The sequence below is a fragment of the Saimiri boliviensis genome, chromosome 3 (genome assembly GCF_048565385.1).
Source record: "Saimiri boliviensis isolate mSaiBol1 chromosome 3, mSaiBol1.pri, whole genome shotgun sequence".
Lineage (NCBI taxonomy): Eukaryota > Metazoa > Chordata > Mammalia > Primates > Cebidae > Saimiri > Saimiri boliviensis.
In genome coordinates this window covers 107,438,608-107,455,299 of record NC_133451.1, presented here as the reverse complement: position 1 = coordinate 107,455,299, position 16,692 = coordinate 107,438,608, and the positions used below count along the sequence as shown (strand labels likewise).

The following is a 16,692-nucleotide window of genomic DNA, read 5'->3' as shown; positions in this document are numbered from 1 at the left end:
TCATTTTCACTCAGGAATGTTTGATTTTCAGTGCTTAGGAAGAAGCAGCCATTTCCTACTTTTTTAAATTGCCATTTTCTGGTTCTAAAGAAATATTGTATACTCTAGCAACTTGTGTATATTGCTGCCAAACCACTGTGTTCTAATTAATGACTTTTACCATACAAGTGCATTCGATAGTGTCAGAATTCGTTTCAAGCAGTCTTTACATACAGAACCAAAAGATACAATAATTAATTCGTTCTCTATATTAGTTCACTGTGACCAGCATAACATTTAATCACAAACTATTGGCTTAAGGCCCCAGAAATGTATTCTCTCATAGTTGGGGAGGCCAGACACCTGAAGCCAAGCTGTCAGCCGGGCCGCCCTCTTTCCAGAGATTGATAGAGGAAATTCTACTCCTTGCTTGTTCCTGGCTCTGGTGTTTGCAGTCCTTCCTTGGCTTGAGGCCACAACACTCTAATCTCTGCCTCCACCTTCACAGAACCTTCTTTTCTTCTCTGTATCTCTCTCTGAAAACCACCCCCATACCTCTCATAAGGAAACATGTGTTTGCATTGAAGACCACCTGAATAATCCAGAATAGGCTTCTATTTTCAAGACTTTTGACTACAATTGATGCCATAACAGTTTATATTCACTCCTTTGTCATATTCACTCCTTTGTCATGTTGGCAGTTCTCCAGAAATATTGACTGCTTCCATATTCATAGGTGTCAGGGATTAGGAAGTATTTGGTTGGTACAAAAGTTTCTGCGGTTTTGCCTTTGAAAGTCATGGCTAAAACTTCAGTGACTTTTGCACCAATCTAAATAACTGTATCAGGTGGGGGGTTTTATAGCTGACCACAGTAATCAAGGTTCCTTTTTGCTCTTGCAGTAGTTGCTGCCTGTAACAAGTTTTTGTAAGAATTAAAACGTTAGAAACTTTTGGGAATGCACAAAGTAAGCATGCCTGTATGGTTTTAGTGGAGGCACTTCTGATTTTCTGCTTTTTGCCATGGGAAGAATCCAGGTGAGCATAAGCAGCATATTGGAACATTAGAATATGTAGACAAGACAAAAAGAAAGCATATTTCTAAGTTAAACGGAGGGCTCTTGAGACTTGAAACAAACGCTTGTGTATTCTCTCTCTCTGTCTCTCATTAACAGATCATTTTTATTTCAATTCAACAGTAATGTTAGTAAAAATGCTGCTTCCCAATAAACTTTTGGGAAAATAGGAAGAGATGTATGATGTGAGTGTGTGTGGATGTATCAAAATGTCACTACTCTAAACCAGAATATTACTCAATGAGACACTCCCACTGAAGTCAAGATGAAGGGAGGCTAGGATGATCTCTGCTTCTCATTCTCCTACTCTTCTCTGAATCGCTGCTTAAACCATTGTTCTAAATACAAGCATGATAATTGGAAAACAAAAAATAAAACTCCCTCTATTTACAGATAGCAGGGTGATATACTTGAAAAATTTTAGAACCAATGGTTAAGGCAATTTAAATAAAAATAGAATTCAGCAATGTAGTAGGATATAAAATGTACATGTAAAATCAGGAACATTTGTATAACTAAAGAATAATTTTATAGATATATTGGTAAAGGTAAATTTGATTCATAGTAGCCAAAAAGTAAATTAAGGACCTTTACAAGAAGTGTTCAAAACTTACGTAAAGTTGGCTGTGCAACACTCCTCAACGATGTAAAAGTAGATTTGAACAAATGAAAAGGTATTTCTTGTTCTTGCTGAGGATTATCAAAATGTTAATTCACTCAAAATTAATGTATAGATTCAGTGTATCCTAATAAAACTTCAACGAGCATTTTAATAATGCTAGAAAGGAACAGCCTGAAGTTCATGTGTAAAAATAAACACACACAAATAGTTAAGAAAACACAAAGAAGGAGGAGCTATGAGGAATTTAGTCCTACAAAATATTAAAATATACCCAAAGCCCCTTTTATTAAAACAGTGTGGAACTGGTACAAAAACGAACAGATTTATGAAAGGACAGAATAGGCAAATCTAGATATAGAAATCCATTGTATGACATAAGTCGACCTAAATCATTGCTGCAAAGATAGTCTTTTGAATAAATGATGTTGGAACAACTGGGCAGCCATTTTGAAGAAAATACAAAAGTAGATTCAATTATTGTGCCACCCGAAGAATAAATGCCAAATTGATCAGATGTCTAAATATAATAAATGAAAATGGACACATGCTAGAAGGCTTGGTTGAATTTCTCTGGGTGTAAGTAAAGGCTTCTAACTGTGACTAAATTCCAATGAGATGTAATAAAAGTAAACACTGATAACATTGACAACATAAAATTTCTGTTGTTTGAATTTGCACAGCAAAATGCCATAAGCAAAGCCAAAAGACAAATGAAAAACCAGAAGAAAATATTTGTAACAGTTATCACAGATGTATTAGCCCTTTCTTACATTGCTATAAAGAAATAACTAAGACTGAGTAATGTGTATATATTAAAAAATGTAAGCTGGGACATGGTGGCTCATGCCTGTAATCCCAGCACTTTGGGAGGACAAGGCAGGTGAATCATGAGGTCAGAAGTTGGAGACCAGCCTGGCCAGAGTGGTGAACCCCCCATCTCTACTAAAAATACAAAAATTAGCTGGGCCTGGTGGTGTGCATCTATAATCCCAGCTACTTGGAAGGCTGAGACAGAAGAATTGCTTGAACACAAGAGGCGGAGGTTGCAGTGAGCTGAGATTGTGCCGCTGCACTCCAACCTGGATGACAAGAGCAAAACTCCCTCTTAAAAAGAAAACAAGATATGTATGTATATTTAATTGGCTTATGTTTCTACACTCTGTACAGGAAGCATAATGGCATTTCTTTCTTGGCAGGCCTTAGGAAGCTTTCTATCACAGTGGGAGGCAAAGAGGGAGCAATCACTTCAGATGGCCAGAGCAGGAGCAAGAGAGGGAGAGAGGGAGTTAAAGGAGAGGTGCCACACACTTTTAAGACAGCACCAAGCCAGGAGAGATCCACCCCAAGACCCAAACACCTCCCATCAGGCCCCACCTTCATTAGTCAGGATTATAATCCAACCTGAGGTTTAGACAGGGACAAATATCCTAACTATATCATTCCACTCCTGGACTCTCCCAAATCTCGTGTCCTTCTCATGTTGCAAAATATAATTATGCCTTCCCAACAGTCACACGAAGTCTTAACTCTTTCCATCATTAATTCGAAAGTCCAAAGTCTCATCTGAGACAAGCCAAATCCCTTCTACTTAGGAGCCTGTAAATCAAAAACAAGTTAGCTCCTTCCAAGATACAATGGAGATAATAGCCAGTAGATAAAAGTTCCTGTTCCAAAAGGGAGACATTGACTGAAATAAAGGAGTTTACACGCTCCATGCAAGTTTAAAATACAGCAGGGCAGTCATTAAATATTAAAGCTCCAAAATAATCTTCTTTACTCTATCTCCCACACCAGACCACACTGAGTAAGGGGTGGGCCCTCAAGGCCTTGGGCATCTCCACTCCTGTGGCTTTCCAGGGTTTAGCCCCTGTGGTTGCTCTCACAGCCTTTGAGTGTCTGAATCTTCACCAGGCACAGAGTAAAAGCTACCAGTGGATTTACCATTCTGGGGTCTGGAGATCAGTGGCCCACTTCTCACAGCTCCACTAGGCAGTGCCCTGGCGGGGACTCTGTGTGGGAGCTCCAGACCTTTTTTCTGCTTGGCAATGCATCTAGTAAAGGTTCTCTGTGAGGCCTTCACTCTTGCAGCAGGTTTCTGCCTGGACATCCAAGTTTTCTCATACATCCTGTGAAATCTAGCCAGAGGCTGCCAAATGTTCTTCACCCTTGCATTCTGTGTACCTACTGGCTTAGCATACTGTGGAAGTTAACAGGGCTTATGGCTTGCACCCTCTGAAGCAGCAGCCCAAGCCTTTTGAACCAAGGTTGGAACATGAGCAGTTGTGTGTCCCAAGACTGCATAAGACAGTGGGACCCTGTGCTTGTCCTCTGAAACCATTTCCTTTTAGGTCTTGGCCTGTGATGGGAGAGGCTACCATGAAGGTCTCTGAAAGGCTTTCAAGGCCCATTCTGCATTGTTTTGGATACTAGTACTTGGCTCTTTTTCAGTTAAGCGTCTCTCTCTAGCAAGAGGTTGCTCCATGGCCTGCTTGAATTACTCTCTGCAAAACATTTTTTTTTTTCTCTGCCACATGGCCAGGCAGTACATTCTCCAAACTTTTATGCTCTGCTTCCTGTTTAAATATTATTTCAAATTGTAAGTCATTTCTTTCTTCCCATGTATGAGCATTGGCTCTTAGAAGCAGCCATGCAAATGCTTTGCTACTTAAAAATTTCTTCTGCCAGATCCCCTAAATCATCACTTTGAAATTCAAACTTCCACAAAGGCCTCAGGCATGGACAAAATGCAGCCAAGTTCTTTAATAAGACATAACATGTGTGACCTTGGCTCCAGTTCCCTATAAGTTTCTCATTTCCATCTGAAACCTTGTCAGCCTAGACTTCACTGTCTATGCCACTATCAGCATTTTGGTCACAATCATTCAATCAGTCTCTAAGAAGTTCCAAAATTTCCCTCATCTTCCTGTTTTCTTCTGAGCCCTCCAAACTCTTTTGACCTCTGCCTGTTACCCAGTCCAAACCTGCTTTCACATTTTCAGGCATCTTTATAGCAATGTTCCACTCTTCAGTACCACTTTTCTGTATTAGATCATTCTTGTATTACTATAAAGAAATACCTGAAACTGGGTAATTAGTAAAGAGGTTTATTTGGCTCACAGCCCTGCTGGCTTTACCGGAAGCATGGTGCTGGCATCTGCTTTGTTTCTAAGGAGGCCTCAGGAATCTAACAATCATAGCAGAAGGAGAAGAAGGAGCAGGCACATCACATAGTCAGAGCGGGAGCAAGAGAAAGTTGGAGGGGAGGTGCTACACCCACTGACATCAGCACCATGCCAGGAGGGATCTGTTCTCATAACCCAAACACCTTTCACTGGGCCCCACCTCTAGCACTGGGGATTGCAATCAACAGGAAGTTTAAGCAAGGACAAATGTCTAAACTGTTGACAGACAAAAGTATAATATTGCTCATTTATAAAGACTTTTTAAAAATTGAGGAAGGGAAAAGACCACAAATCTTATGGCAAAATGTCAAAACACATGAATAGACAATTCACAAAAACATATATAAATAATGCCCATAATCATATTAAAAGATGTTGAATTGTATGCATACTTCAGATAAATAAAGCAATACTAGGATACCACTCACCACCCTTCAGATTAACAACAAGTTAAAAGTTTAACAATGCTCTTTTTTAAAGGATGTGGAGAAACAGACATTCTAATATACTGTAGGTTAGAATAAAAATGGTACAAGACCTACAGAAAGGAACTGGCAATATGTAACAAAATTACCTATGTCTTTAATTTTTAACTCAAAAATCTACCCATCCTAATTCTAAAGATATGTCTTTAATTATTTGAAAATACATGTAATCAAAGTTATTCATTGCTGCAATACTCTAACTGTAAAATATCAATAATCATATAAGTATCTAAACATTGGAAATTTGGTGAATAAATGATAGTGCACAAATACTCATGGAGTAGTATGCAACAGTAAAAAAGAATGAGAATACTCTATGAATTTGCATAGACAACTTTTCAGCAATGAATAACTTTGATTGGTACATTTAGACATAGTGATATGTTTATATCAGCATTTCTTTAATATAAGTTCTTGCTTTTTATTTATAGGTTTTTTCTAAAAAATTTACTCAGAAGATAGCATCTAGTTCTTTGAGGTTATAATGCTTTTATTTAATTAGATCAGACAATTTTTAGAACCAAAATAATCAGAAAAATATTTTCTGCACAATAATTTAGTTTTAGTGATTAAAATGGATTTTCCTCAATAATTATATCAAAAGTTGGAAAATTATTGATAGCATTTTTTTTTTTGGCCAAATTCTTCCCATTTAGGATGTTTGAAATTTTTTTCAGTTCTATGTTTTAAATTTCTCTTTCTTTCTTCACCCCCAATCATTTGTACTTTTGTCTATCAAACAAGTCCTCTACAAGAAAATCATTTCCTACTTTAGAGGTATTTTCTTATGTCAACAAATTCTCTTTGCCTTTCTTGCTTATGTGTTAGCACATAGGTAGAGAAAACTAATTTGTCCAAGAGGTTGGACAAAATGATACAAAATGCATACAAAATTATACAAAAGCATATTTTTACATTTATCAAATTTATAGTATAAATATCAGTTACAGAATGAAAATATAGTCCTTCTCATAGCAAAACTGTATTCATTCTTCACATATTATAGAATATTTGTTCTCTATGTATTATTAAAAACAACAACAAATACAGGGTTTTTTTTGAGCTACAGAATTTAAGCAAATTAAAAACTATTCAAATTACATTGATCAATCTTGAAGTTGATCTAAAAAATTACTGTTGAAAATAAATAGGGTACTAGTATATTGAAATTTATTTAAATAATTTGACAAGTTAAGTTTGAACCACAAGGGATATATATGTAACTAGTTTTAATTCAGAAAAAAATAATGAGATAGACATTTAATTAGATTTGCAGGATTCAAATCAAATTTATTTTCTAATAAAATTATGAGTAAGAATTAAGAGACTTAACGGATACAAGACGGCTGATTAGGAGCAGCTCAGGATTGCAGCTCCCAGCAAAAGCGCAGAGGGTGAGTGGATGCTGCATTTCCAGATGGATTTTTATTGCCCAAGACCAGGAGACTCCCAGGCGGAGGAGCCCCATGCTTCACAAGTGCGGCTGTTTTGGCTGGTGCCCTGGTGCAGCAGTGGTTCTCTGTACAAAATACACAGGTACAGGCACCATTTTAGCTGGTGATTGGAGCTTCAGTCAGACAGAGTTGCCCATTCAACTGATAGAGAAGGGGACTGAAACAGGGAGCCAGGCCAGGAGACTCCTGGGCAAAAAAGCACCACAAATCTCAGTGTGGCTGTTTCAGCTGGTGCAGTGGGTCACTGCATGGGAAATCACACAGATTCCAGTGCCTTTTCAACAGGAGACTGGAACACCTGGGAGACAGTCAACTGTTCAACTAAGAGAGTCTGCATTACAGAGGTGGGTTGCCATTGCTGAGGCAGTTCTAACTATACCTGTATAAACAGAACTGCAGGAAAGTTCACACAGCAGCTGGGCAGATCCCAAAGCAGCTCAGCAAAGCCTCTGCGGCAGTGACTTGGCTGCCTCCTCACTGGGCAGGGCAGCCCTGAAAAAAGGTAGCAGCACAACAGAAACTCATAAAGTCCTAACTCCCCAGGACAGAGCACCTGATAAAAAAAAAGGTTGGGGGGGGGGTGTTATGAGTTTATTTAGTCTGCTGCAGCAGACCAAAACATACCTGCCCAGCAGGTCTGAATGAACAATGGAGCTCACAGCTCAGCACTTGAGCTCCTATAAAGGACAGACTGTCTCCTCAAGCAGCTCCCTGATCCCTGTATATCCAAAGAGTCACCACATAAAGGAGAGTTCAGACTGATATCAGGCGGGTATCCTTCAGGGACAAAGATAGCAGAAGAAGAAACTGGCAGCAACTCTTACTATTCTGCAGCCACTGCAGGTGACCCCCAGGCAAGCAGGGCCTGGAGTGGAACTCAGCAGTCCTACAGCAGAGGGGCCTGATTGGTAGAAGGAAAACTGAGAAACAGAAAGAAATAACTTCATCGTCAACAAACTGGACATCCACTCAGAGACCCAATCTGAAAGTCAACAACTACAAAGATGACAGGTGGATAAATATATAAAGATGGGAAGAAACCAGTGCAAAAAGGATGAAAACACCCGGAACCAGAACATCTCTCCTCCTACAAGGGATCACAACTCCTCACCAGCAAGGGAACGAGGCTGGATGGAGAATGAGTGTGATGAATTGACAGAATCAGGCTTCAGAAGGTGGGTAATAAGAAACTTCTGTCAGCTAAAAGAACATGTTCTAACCCAATGCAAGGAAACTAAGAACAGTGATAAAAGATTTGACAAAATGCTAATGAAAATGAACAATTTAGAGAGGAATATAAGTGAATTGATGGAGCTGAAAAACACAACATGAGAACTTCACGAAGCATACACAAGTTTCAACAGATGAATTGGCTGAGCAGAAGAAAGGATATCAGAGGTTGAAGATCAACTCCATGAAATAAAACAAGACAAGATTAGAGAAAAAAAGGTAAAAAGGAATGAACAAAGTGTCCAAGAAATATGGGACCATGTGAAAAGACCTAATCTACGTTTGAGAGGTGTACCTGAATGTGATGAAGAGAATGAATCCAAGCTGGAAAATACTCTTCAGGATACTATCCAGGAAAACTTCCCCAACTTAGCAAGGCAGGCCAATATTCAAGTCTAGGAAATACAGAGAACACCACAAAGATATTCCTCAAGAAGAGCAACCCCAAGGCACATATTTATCAGATTCACCAGGGTTGAAATGAAGGAGAAAATGCTAAAGGCAGCCAGAGAGAAAGGATGGATTACCCATAGAGGGAAGCCCATCAGACTCACAGCAGATCTCTCAGCAGAAACCCTACAAGCCAGAAGAGATTGGGGGCCAATATTCAACATCCTTAAAGAAAAGAACTTTTAACCCAGAATTTCATATCCAGCCGAACTAAGCTTCATAAATGAAGGAAAAATAAAACCCTTTATGAACAAGCAAGTACTCAGAGATTTCATCACCACCAGGCCTGCTTTACAAGAGCTCCTGAAAGAGGCACTAAACATATAAAGGAACAACCAGTACTAGCCACTCCAAAAACATACCAAATGGTAAAGAGCATCAAGACAATGAAGAAACTGCATATACTAACTGGCAAAATAGCCAGATAGCATCAAAATGGCAGAATCAAATTCACACATAACAATATTAACCCTAAATGTAAATGGGCTAAATGCCCCAATCAAAAGACACAGACTGACAAATTGGGTAAAAAGCCAAAACCCATGGTTATGCTGTATCCAGGAAACCCATCTCACATGCAAGGATACACAAAGAATCAAAATAAAGGGATGAAGGAAGATTTACCAAGCAAATGGAGAGTAAAAAAAAGCAGGAGTTGCAATTCTCGTCTCTGATAAAGGAGACTTTAAAGCAACAAATCTTAAATATATATGCGCCTAATACAGTAGGATCCAGATAAATAAGGTAAGTTCTTAATTACTTACAAAAAGACTTAGACTCCCACACAATAATAGTGGGAGACTATTGTCAATATTAGACAGATCGATGAGACAGAAAATTAACCAGCATATTCAGGACTTGAACTCAGACCTGGAACAAGCAAACCTAACAGACATTTATAGAACTCTCCACCCCAAATCCACAGAATATACATTCTTCTCAGCACCACATCACACCTACTCTAAAATGGACCACATAATTGGAAGTAAATCACTCCTCAGCAAATGCAAAAGAATGGAAATCATAATGAACAGTCTCTCAGACCACAGTACAATCAAGTTAGAACTCGGAATTGAGAAACTAGCTCAGAACCACACAGCTTCATGGAAACTGAACAACTGGCTTTTGAATGTTGACTGGATAAACAATGAAATGAAGGAAGAAATAAAGATGTTCTTCGAAACCAACGAGAATGAAGACACAACATACCAGAATCTCTGGGACACATTTAAAGCGGTGTCTAGAGGAAAATATATAGCAATAAATGCCCACATGAGAAGGAAGGAAAGATCTAAAATCGACACCCTATTGTCAAAATTGAAAGAGCTAGAGGAGCAAGAACAAAAAAAAAACCTCAAAATCTAGCAGAAGACAAGAAATAACTAAGATCAGAGCAGAACTGAAGGAGATGGAGACACAAAAAACCTTCAAAAAATCAATAAATTCAGGAGCTGGTTTTTCAAAAAGATCAACAAAATAAACAGACCACTAGCCAGATTAATAAAAAAGAAAAGAGAGCCTAATCAAATAGATGCAATAAAAAAATGATAAATAGGATATTACCACAGACTCCACAGAAATACAAACCATCATCCGAGATTATTACAAACATCTCTATGCACATAAACTAGTAAACATGTAAGAAATGGATAAATTCCTGGACACTTGCATCCTCCCAAGCCTAAACCAGGAAGAAGCCAAAACCCTGAATAGACCAATAACAGGGTCTGAAGTTGAGGCAGCCTACCACCCAACAAAAGCCCATGTCCAGATGGATTCACAGCCGAATTCTACCAGACCTACAAAGAGGAGCTGGTACCATTCCTTCTGAAACTATTCCAAACAATCCAAAAAGAGGGAATCCTTCCCAAATTGTTTTATGAGACCAACATCATCCTGATACCAAAACTTGGCAGAGACTCAGCAAGAAAAGAAAACTTCAGGCCAATATCCATGATGAACACAGATGCAAAAATCTTCAATAAAACACTGGCAAACTGATTGCAACAGCACATCAAAAAGCTTGTCCACCATGATCAAGTAGGATTAATCCCAGGGATGCAAGGCTGGTTCAACATATGCAAGTCTATAAATGTAATTCACCACATAAACAGAACCAAAGACAAAAACCACATGATTATCTCAATTGATGCAGAGAAGACCTTTGACAAAATTCAACAGCCCTTTATTCTAAAAACCCTCAATAAACTAGGTATTGATGGAATGTATCTTAAAATAATAAAAGCTATTTATGACAAAACAACAGCCAATAACATACTGAATGGGCAAAAACTGGAAGCATTCCCTTTGAAATCTGGCACTAGACAAGGATGCCCTCTCTCGCCACTCCTATTCAATATACTATTGGAAGTTCTAGCTAGAGCAATCAGGTAAGAAAAAGAAATAAAGGGTATTCAATTAGGAAAGGAGGAAGTCAAATTGTCTCTATTTGCAGATGACATAATTGTATATCTAGAAGACCCCATCGTCTCAGCCCCAAATCTCTTGAAACTGATAAGCAACTTCAGCAAAGTCTCAGGATACAAAATCAAAGTGCAAAAAATCACAAGCATTCCTATACACCAATAGCATACTTAAAGAGAGCCACATCAAGAATGAACTGCCATTCACAATCGCTACAAAGAGAATAAAATACCTAGGAATACAACTAACAAAGGATGTAAAGGACCTCTTCAAGGAGAACTACAAACCACTGCTCAAGGAAATAAAAGAGGACACAAACAGATGGAGAAACATTCTATGTTCATGATTAGGAAGAATCAATATCATGAAAATGGCCATACTACCCAAAGTAATTTACAGATTCAACGCTATCCCCATCAAGCTACCAATGACCTTTTTCACAGAACTGAAAAAAACCACCTTAAACTTCATATGGAATCAAAAGAGAGCCCGCATAGCCAAGTCAATTATAAGAAAATTAAATAAAAAAAACAAACAAATAAATAAATAAAAACAACAACAACAACAACAACAACAAAGCAGGAGGCATCACACTGCCAGACATCAAACTATACTGCAAGTCTACAGTAATCAAAACAGCATGGTACTGGTACCAAAACAGAGATAAAGACCAATGGAACAGAACAGAGGTCTCGGAAGCAACACCACACATCTACAACCATCCAATCTTTGACAAAACTGACAAAAAAAAGCAATAGGGAAAGGAGTCCCTGATTAATAAATGGTGTTGGGAAAACTGGCTAGCCATGTGCAGAAAGCAGAAACTGGACCCTTCCTGACAACTTACACTAAAATTAACTCCAGATGGACTAAAGACTTAAATATAAGACCTAACATCTTAAAACTCCTAAAAGAAAACCTAGGCAAAACCATTCAGGACATAGGCATAGGCAAGGACTTCATGACCAAAACACCAAAAGCATTGGCAACAAAAGGTGAAATAGATAAATGGGATCTAATCAAACTCCACAGCTTCTGCACAGCAAAAGAGAGTCATTACAGTGAATCAGCAACCAACAGAATGGGGAAAAATTTTTGCAATCTACCTATCTGGCAAAGGGCTGATATCCAGAATCTACAAAGAGCTAGAACAGATTTAGAAGAAAAAAAACAAACAATCCCATTCAAAAGTGGGCAAAGGACATGAACAGACACTTTACAAAAGAAGACATACATGAGGCCAAAAAACATATGAAAAAAATGCTCATCATCACTGGTCATTAGAGAAATACACATCAAAACTACATTGAGATACCACCTCACGCCAGTTAGAATGGCAATCATTAAAAAATCTGGAGACAACAGATGCTGGAGAGGATGTGGAGAAATAGGAACACTTTTACACTGTTGGTGTAAATTAGTTCCACCATTGTGGAAGACAGTGTGGCAATTCCTTAAGGACCTAGAAATAGAAATTCCATTTGACCTAGCAATCTCATTACCGGGTATATATCCAAAGGATTATAAATCGTTCTACTATAAGGACACATGCACACGAATGTTCATTGCAGCACTGTTTACAATAACAAAGACCTGGAACCTACCCAAATGCCCATCAATGATAGACTGGACCAGGAAAATGTGGCATGTATACACCAGGGAATACTATGCAGCCATAAAAAACAATGAGTTCGTGTCCTTTGTAGGGACATGGATGAACCAGGAAACCATCATTCTCAGCAAACTGATACAAGAACAAAAAGTGAAACACCACATGTTCTCACTCATAGGTGGGTGTTGAACAATGAGAACACATGGACACAGGGAGGGGAGCACCACACACTGGGGTCTGTTGGGGGGAGATAGGGGAGGGACAGTGGAGGTTGGGGAGTTGGGGAGAGATAGCATGGGGAGAAATCCAAGATACAGGTGATGAGTAGAAAGGCAGCAAATTATACTGCCACGTGTGTACCTATGCAACAATCTTGCATGTTCTTCACATGTACCACAAAACTTAAAATGCAATTTAAAAAAAAAAAAAGAACTAAAAGACTTTTGTTAAACACTTCTCTCATTCAATAGCTCTTTTGTGATTACTTATTAAATGTGTATTAATTTAATAATTACTTTCTTTCATATTTTTAAAATTTAGATAGGATCTCACTTTGTCTCTCAGGCTGGAGTGCAGTGGGGTGATCATAGCTCACTGCAGCATTGACCTCCTAAACACAAGCAATTCTCCAACTTTAGCCTCACATGTAGCTAGGACTACAGCCTTCAGCCAGTAACACTGTCTAGTTTTAAAATTTTTGTAGAGATGGGGGTCTTGCTATGTTGACTGGGCTGGTTTTGAACACATGATTCAAGTGCTCCTCTCATCTCTGCTTCTCGAAGTGATGGGACTACAGGCCTGAGCCACTGCCCCCACCCAATTCAAGGTTTTTTATCCAGCACTGTCATATATCATTCTAGTTGAAGATATAGTAGTTGATATAAATGCTAAAAACCCCTGCCTTTATGAAACTTACATTTGAGTAAAGATGTCAAAAATTAAAGGAAGGCTGGCTGTAGTGGCTCAGAAATTCTTGCACTTTGGGAGACTGAGGCTGGCAGATCCCGTATTAGTCCATTCTCATGCTGCTATAAAAGACACACCTGAGACTGAATAACTTATAAAAGAAAGAGGTATAATTGGCTTACAGTTCAGCACAACTGGGGAGGCCTCAGGAAACTTACAATCATAGTGGGAGGGGAAGCAAACATGTTTGTCACATAGCCAGGAGAAAGAAGTGCAGAGCAAAGCAGCAGGAAAGCGCCTTATGAAACCATCAGATCTCATGAGAACTCACTTTCACAATAACAGCATGGAGATAACTGCCGCCATAATTCAACTACCTCCCCACTGAGTGCCTCCTATGACACACGAGGATTATGGGAACTACAGTTTAATATGAGATTTGGGTGGGGACACAGCCAAACCATATCAGAGCTCTTTAATCCCAGGAGTTCAGATCCCTTGAGACCAGCCTGGGCAGCATGTTCTCAATCTACGAAAAAAAAAAAGAAAAAAAAAAAAAAAAGAAATTAGCAGGGCATGGTCGTGCACACCTCTAGTCCCAGCTATTGGGGAGGCTGAGACCAGAGGATCATTTGAGTCTGGGAGGTTGAGGCTACACTGAACCATGCTCATGTCACTGCACTTCAGTCTGGGAGGGAGATAGTGTCTTGAAAAATAAATAAATAAATAAATAAATAAATAAATAAATAAATAAATGGAAATCATATCTTTTATGGAAATCATACCCTCATAAATCTGATTTATGAAGGAAATTACAAGTTCAAAGGAAGATTGGTGGGTTGATTGAAAATGTAAATTTATTTCATACTTACTGAATTCACCTAGCAGTCTCAATAAAATATTTAGCATCAACAGGTACTCATATGTTGGTGCTACATTAACTTTTACTTAGAACGTCATGGTCTCTATCCAAAGAAATGTACGTAGTTAATACATTCTCAGTATTAAATATAACCTATTTTTTAGGTTAAGTAACTATTGTATAGCATTTAGTTCGTGATATTGCCACATCTGCCTTTAACTGGCTGTTTCTTCAACTCTGATTACAATGAATGTAAAATGTTTACTGACCATACAGATATATGTATAATAAATAAATCCCAATGGAATATTTGATTCTAGGCTACACCTAAGACTATAAATATTCCTACAGATTTAAAAGATATTATTTGGAGCATATATATGAAATGAATGTTTTCAAAACATGGAAATGCAAATGATTTTAATTTGTAAATAAATTAATTGTTCTTATTTTCTTGAATTTCATTTTGTAGTTACCGAGCTATGGGCAAAGAATAAAAGCTATATATCTATCCATATAGCTATCTGTTATCCATGTATCAGTTCTGTGTGTGCACATTTCTACATTTTCTAGATAAATGTATTATTTTAGCCACATGGGCTTTTTTTTTTTCAACTGGGCAATCAATTTTAAGAAAATGTATATGTAAGAAAATAAAAAGAACCTTCCCTTGTGACTGCAAAAGTATGCCATATCTTGGCTCAGACCCAATTCCACAGGATATCCATTAGTGATTCTGCCTAAAAGACTTCATTTTCAATGTTTATCTGTAAAACCATATCTTTTTATTATTTGCATTATTACTAAAAATACACATGATGTTTATGATGAGTACCAAATAGAATAGAACTATAATTGACTATCTGTAATGACAAAATATGGGATTATATCATTTTATGTAAAACAACTACATCATTAATTATAAAGCTTTCTTCCCCTTTGACGTAAGTTTTGAAAAACAGTGTTACATACACAAATCTTTACATTTGGTATTTTGTCCTAATTGGAGGAATTGCATGATGATTATACTGCTTAATAAATGAATAGGCCAGGTGCAGTGGCTCACGAATGGAATCCTAGCACTTTAGGAAGCCGAGGTGGTGGATTGTCTGAGCTTAAGAGTTGAAACCAGCCTGGCCAAGATGGTGAAACCCTGTCTCTGCTAAAAAGACACAGGCATAGTGGCACATGACTGTAATCCCAGCTACTTGGTGGCTGAGGGAGGAGAACCACTTGAACCCAGGAAATTGGAGTCAGCCGAGATTGCACCACTGCATTCCAGCTTGGGCAACAGAGCAAGACTCTGTTTCCAAATACATATATAAATAAATAAAAGAGCAAACTCCAGCTTACGTTGGTGTGAACTAAAAGAAGAGGAAGAAATTTACAAACATGAAAACGCTAACGCTCTTGTCAACAAATATTGGAAGTGGCAGCACAGAATTTATGTATAAACATTAGATATATGAAGCAAACATGTTTTTGAAATCCAACCTCCGTTATGCATATAAATATTCTATAACTTTCATTCCAAAAGGATCATGAGTATGTGAGAATCAATTTCTGCATAGCAGCAATAAAAAGTTACTGCAATAAATCCCTTTATCTTTTCTCTCAGGATTGACATCTTTAAGTATGTGATCTACGGCATCGCAGCTGCATTCTTTGTGTATGGCATTTTGCTGATGGTGGAAGGTTTCTTCACAACTGGTGCCATCAAAGATCTCTATGGGGATTTCAAAATCACCACTTGTGGCAGATGTGTGAGCGCTTGGGTATGTTGGTTCTCTATATTCAGTATTTAATGTCCATTTATTTAAATAGCACACAGGTGTTTGTATTCATCTTCTAAGAATTAAAGTGCTTTTTTTTGTTTGTTTGTTTGTTTGTTTTTTAACACAGTAACATTTCCTTCTGTGATGGTTATCTTAAATATTGATAATATTATTTTTAAAAGTAAGATTATTCCTTGTGAAATATCAGTTTCAAATCCTCAGATTCTATGTAGCACAACTAGTTTTGTTTCTAGAGGTAGCAAAACTGTAGATTGATTTATGAATTTTTTTTTCCAAAGGGCTTTGTGGTTCTCATGAGAATCCCAGAAAAATTCATCTCCAATTTATCTCCAATTCATCACCAATTATATCTCCAATATATGTGCCTCTCTCTTGTTAAACATATATCTCTGTATTTTACTGTAAATTTGAGGATAGCTATATCATGTAATTTCTGTTTTCTATTAACTGAATAATTCTATTAATTTCAGCCTTAAATTTTAATTGATACAATATTTAATGGGAAATCAAATTTATAGTCTTACTCTAAAGTTTTGCAATACAGACAATGCTTATCTATTAATGTCTAAGAGTGGTAAAAATAAAAAGTAATATGGTTGAAAGTACTTTTGCCTT

The 16,692-nt window shown here is 37.7% G+C and overlaps 1 protein-coding gene across 2 annotated transcripts in view; it reads left to right on the top strand.

Annotated features, from left to right (window-relative positions):
* GPM6A (glycoprotein M6A) overlaps positions 1–16,692 on the top strand; it is a 367,742-nt gene that overhangs the window by 309,323 nt on the left and 41,727 nt on the right. For both annotated transcript variants that reach the window (XM_010344430.3, XM_003933867.4), the window contains exon 3: positions 15,900–16,056. In XM_010344430.3, the coding sequence (XP_010342732.1) occupies positions 15,900–16,056 (157 nt within the window). The remainder of the gene's footprint in view (positions 1–15,899; positions 16,057–16,692) is intronic.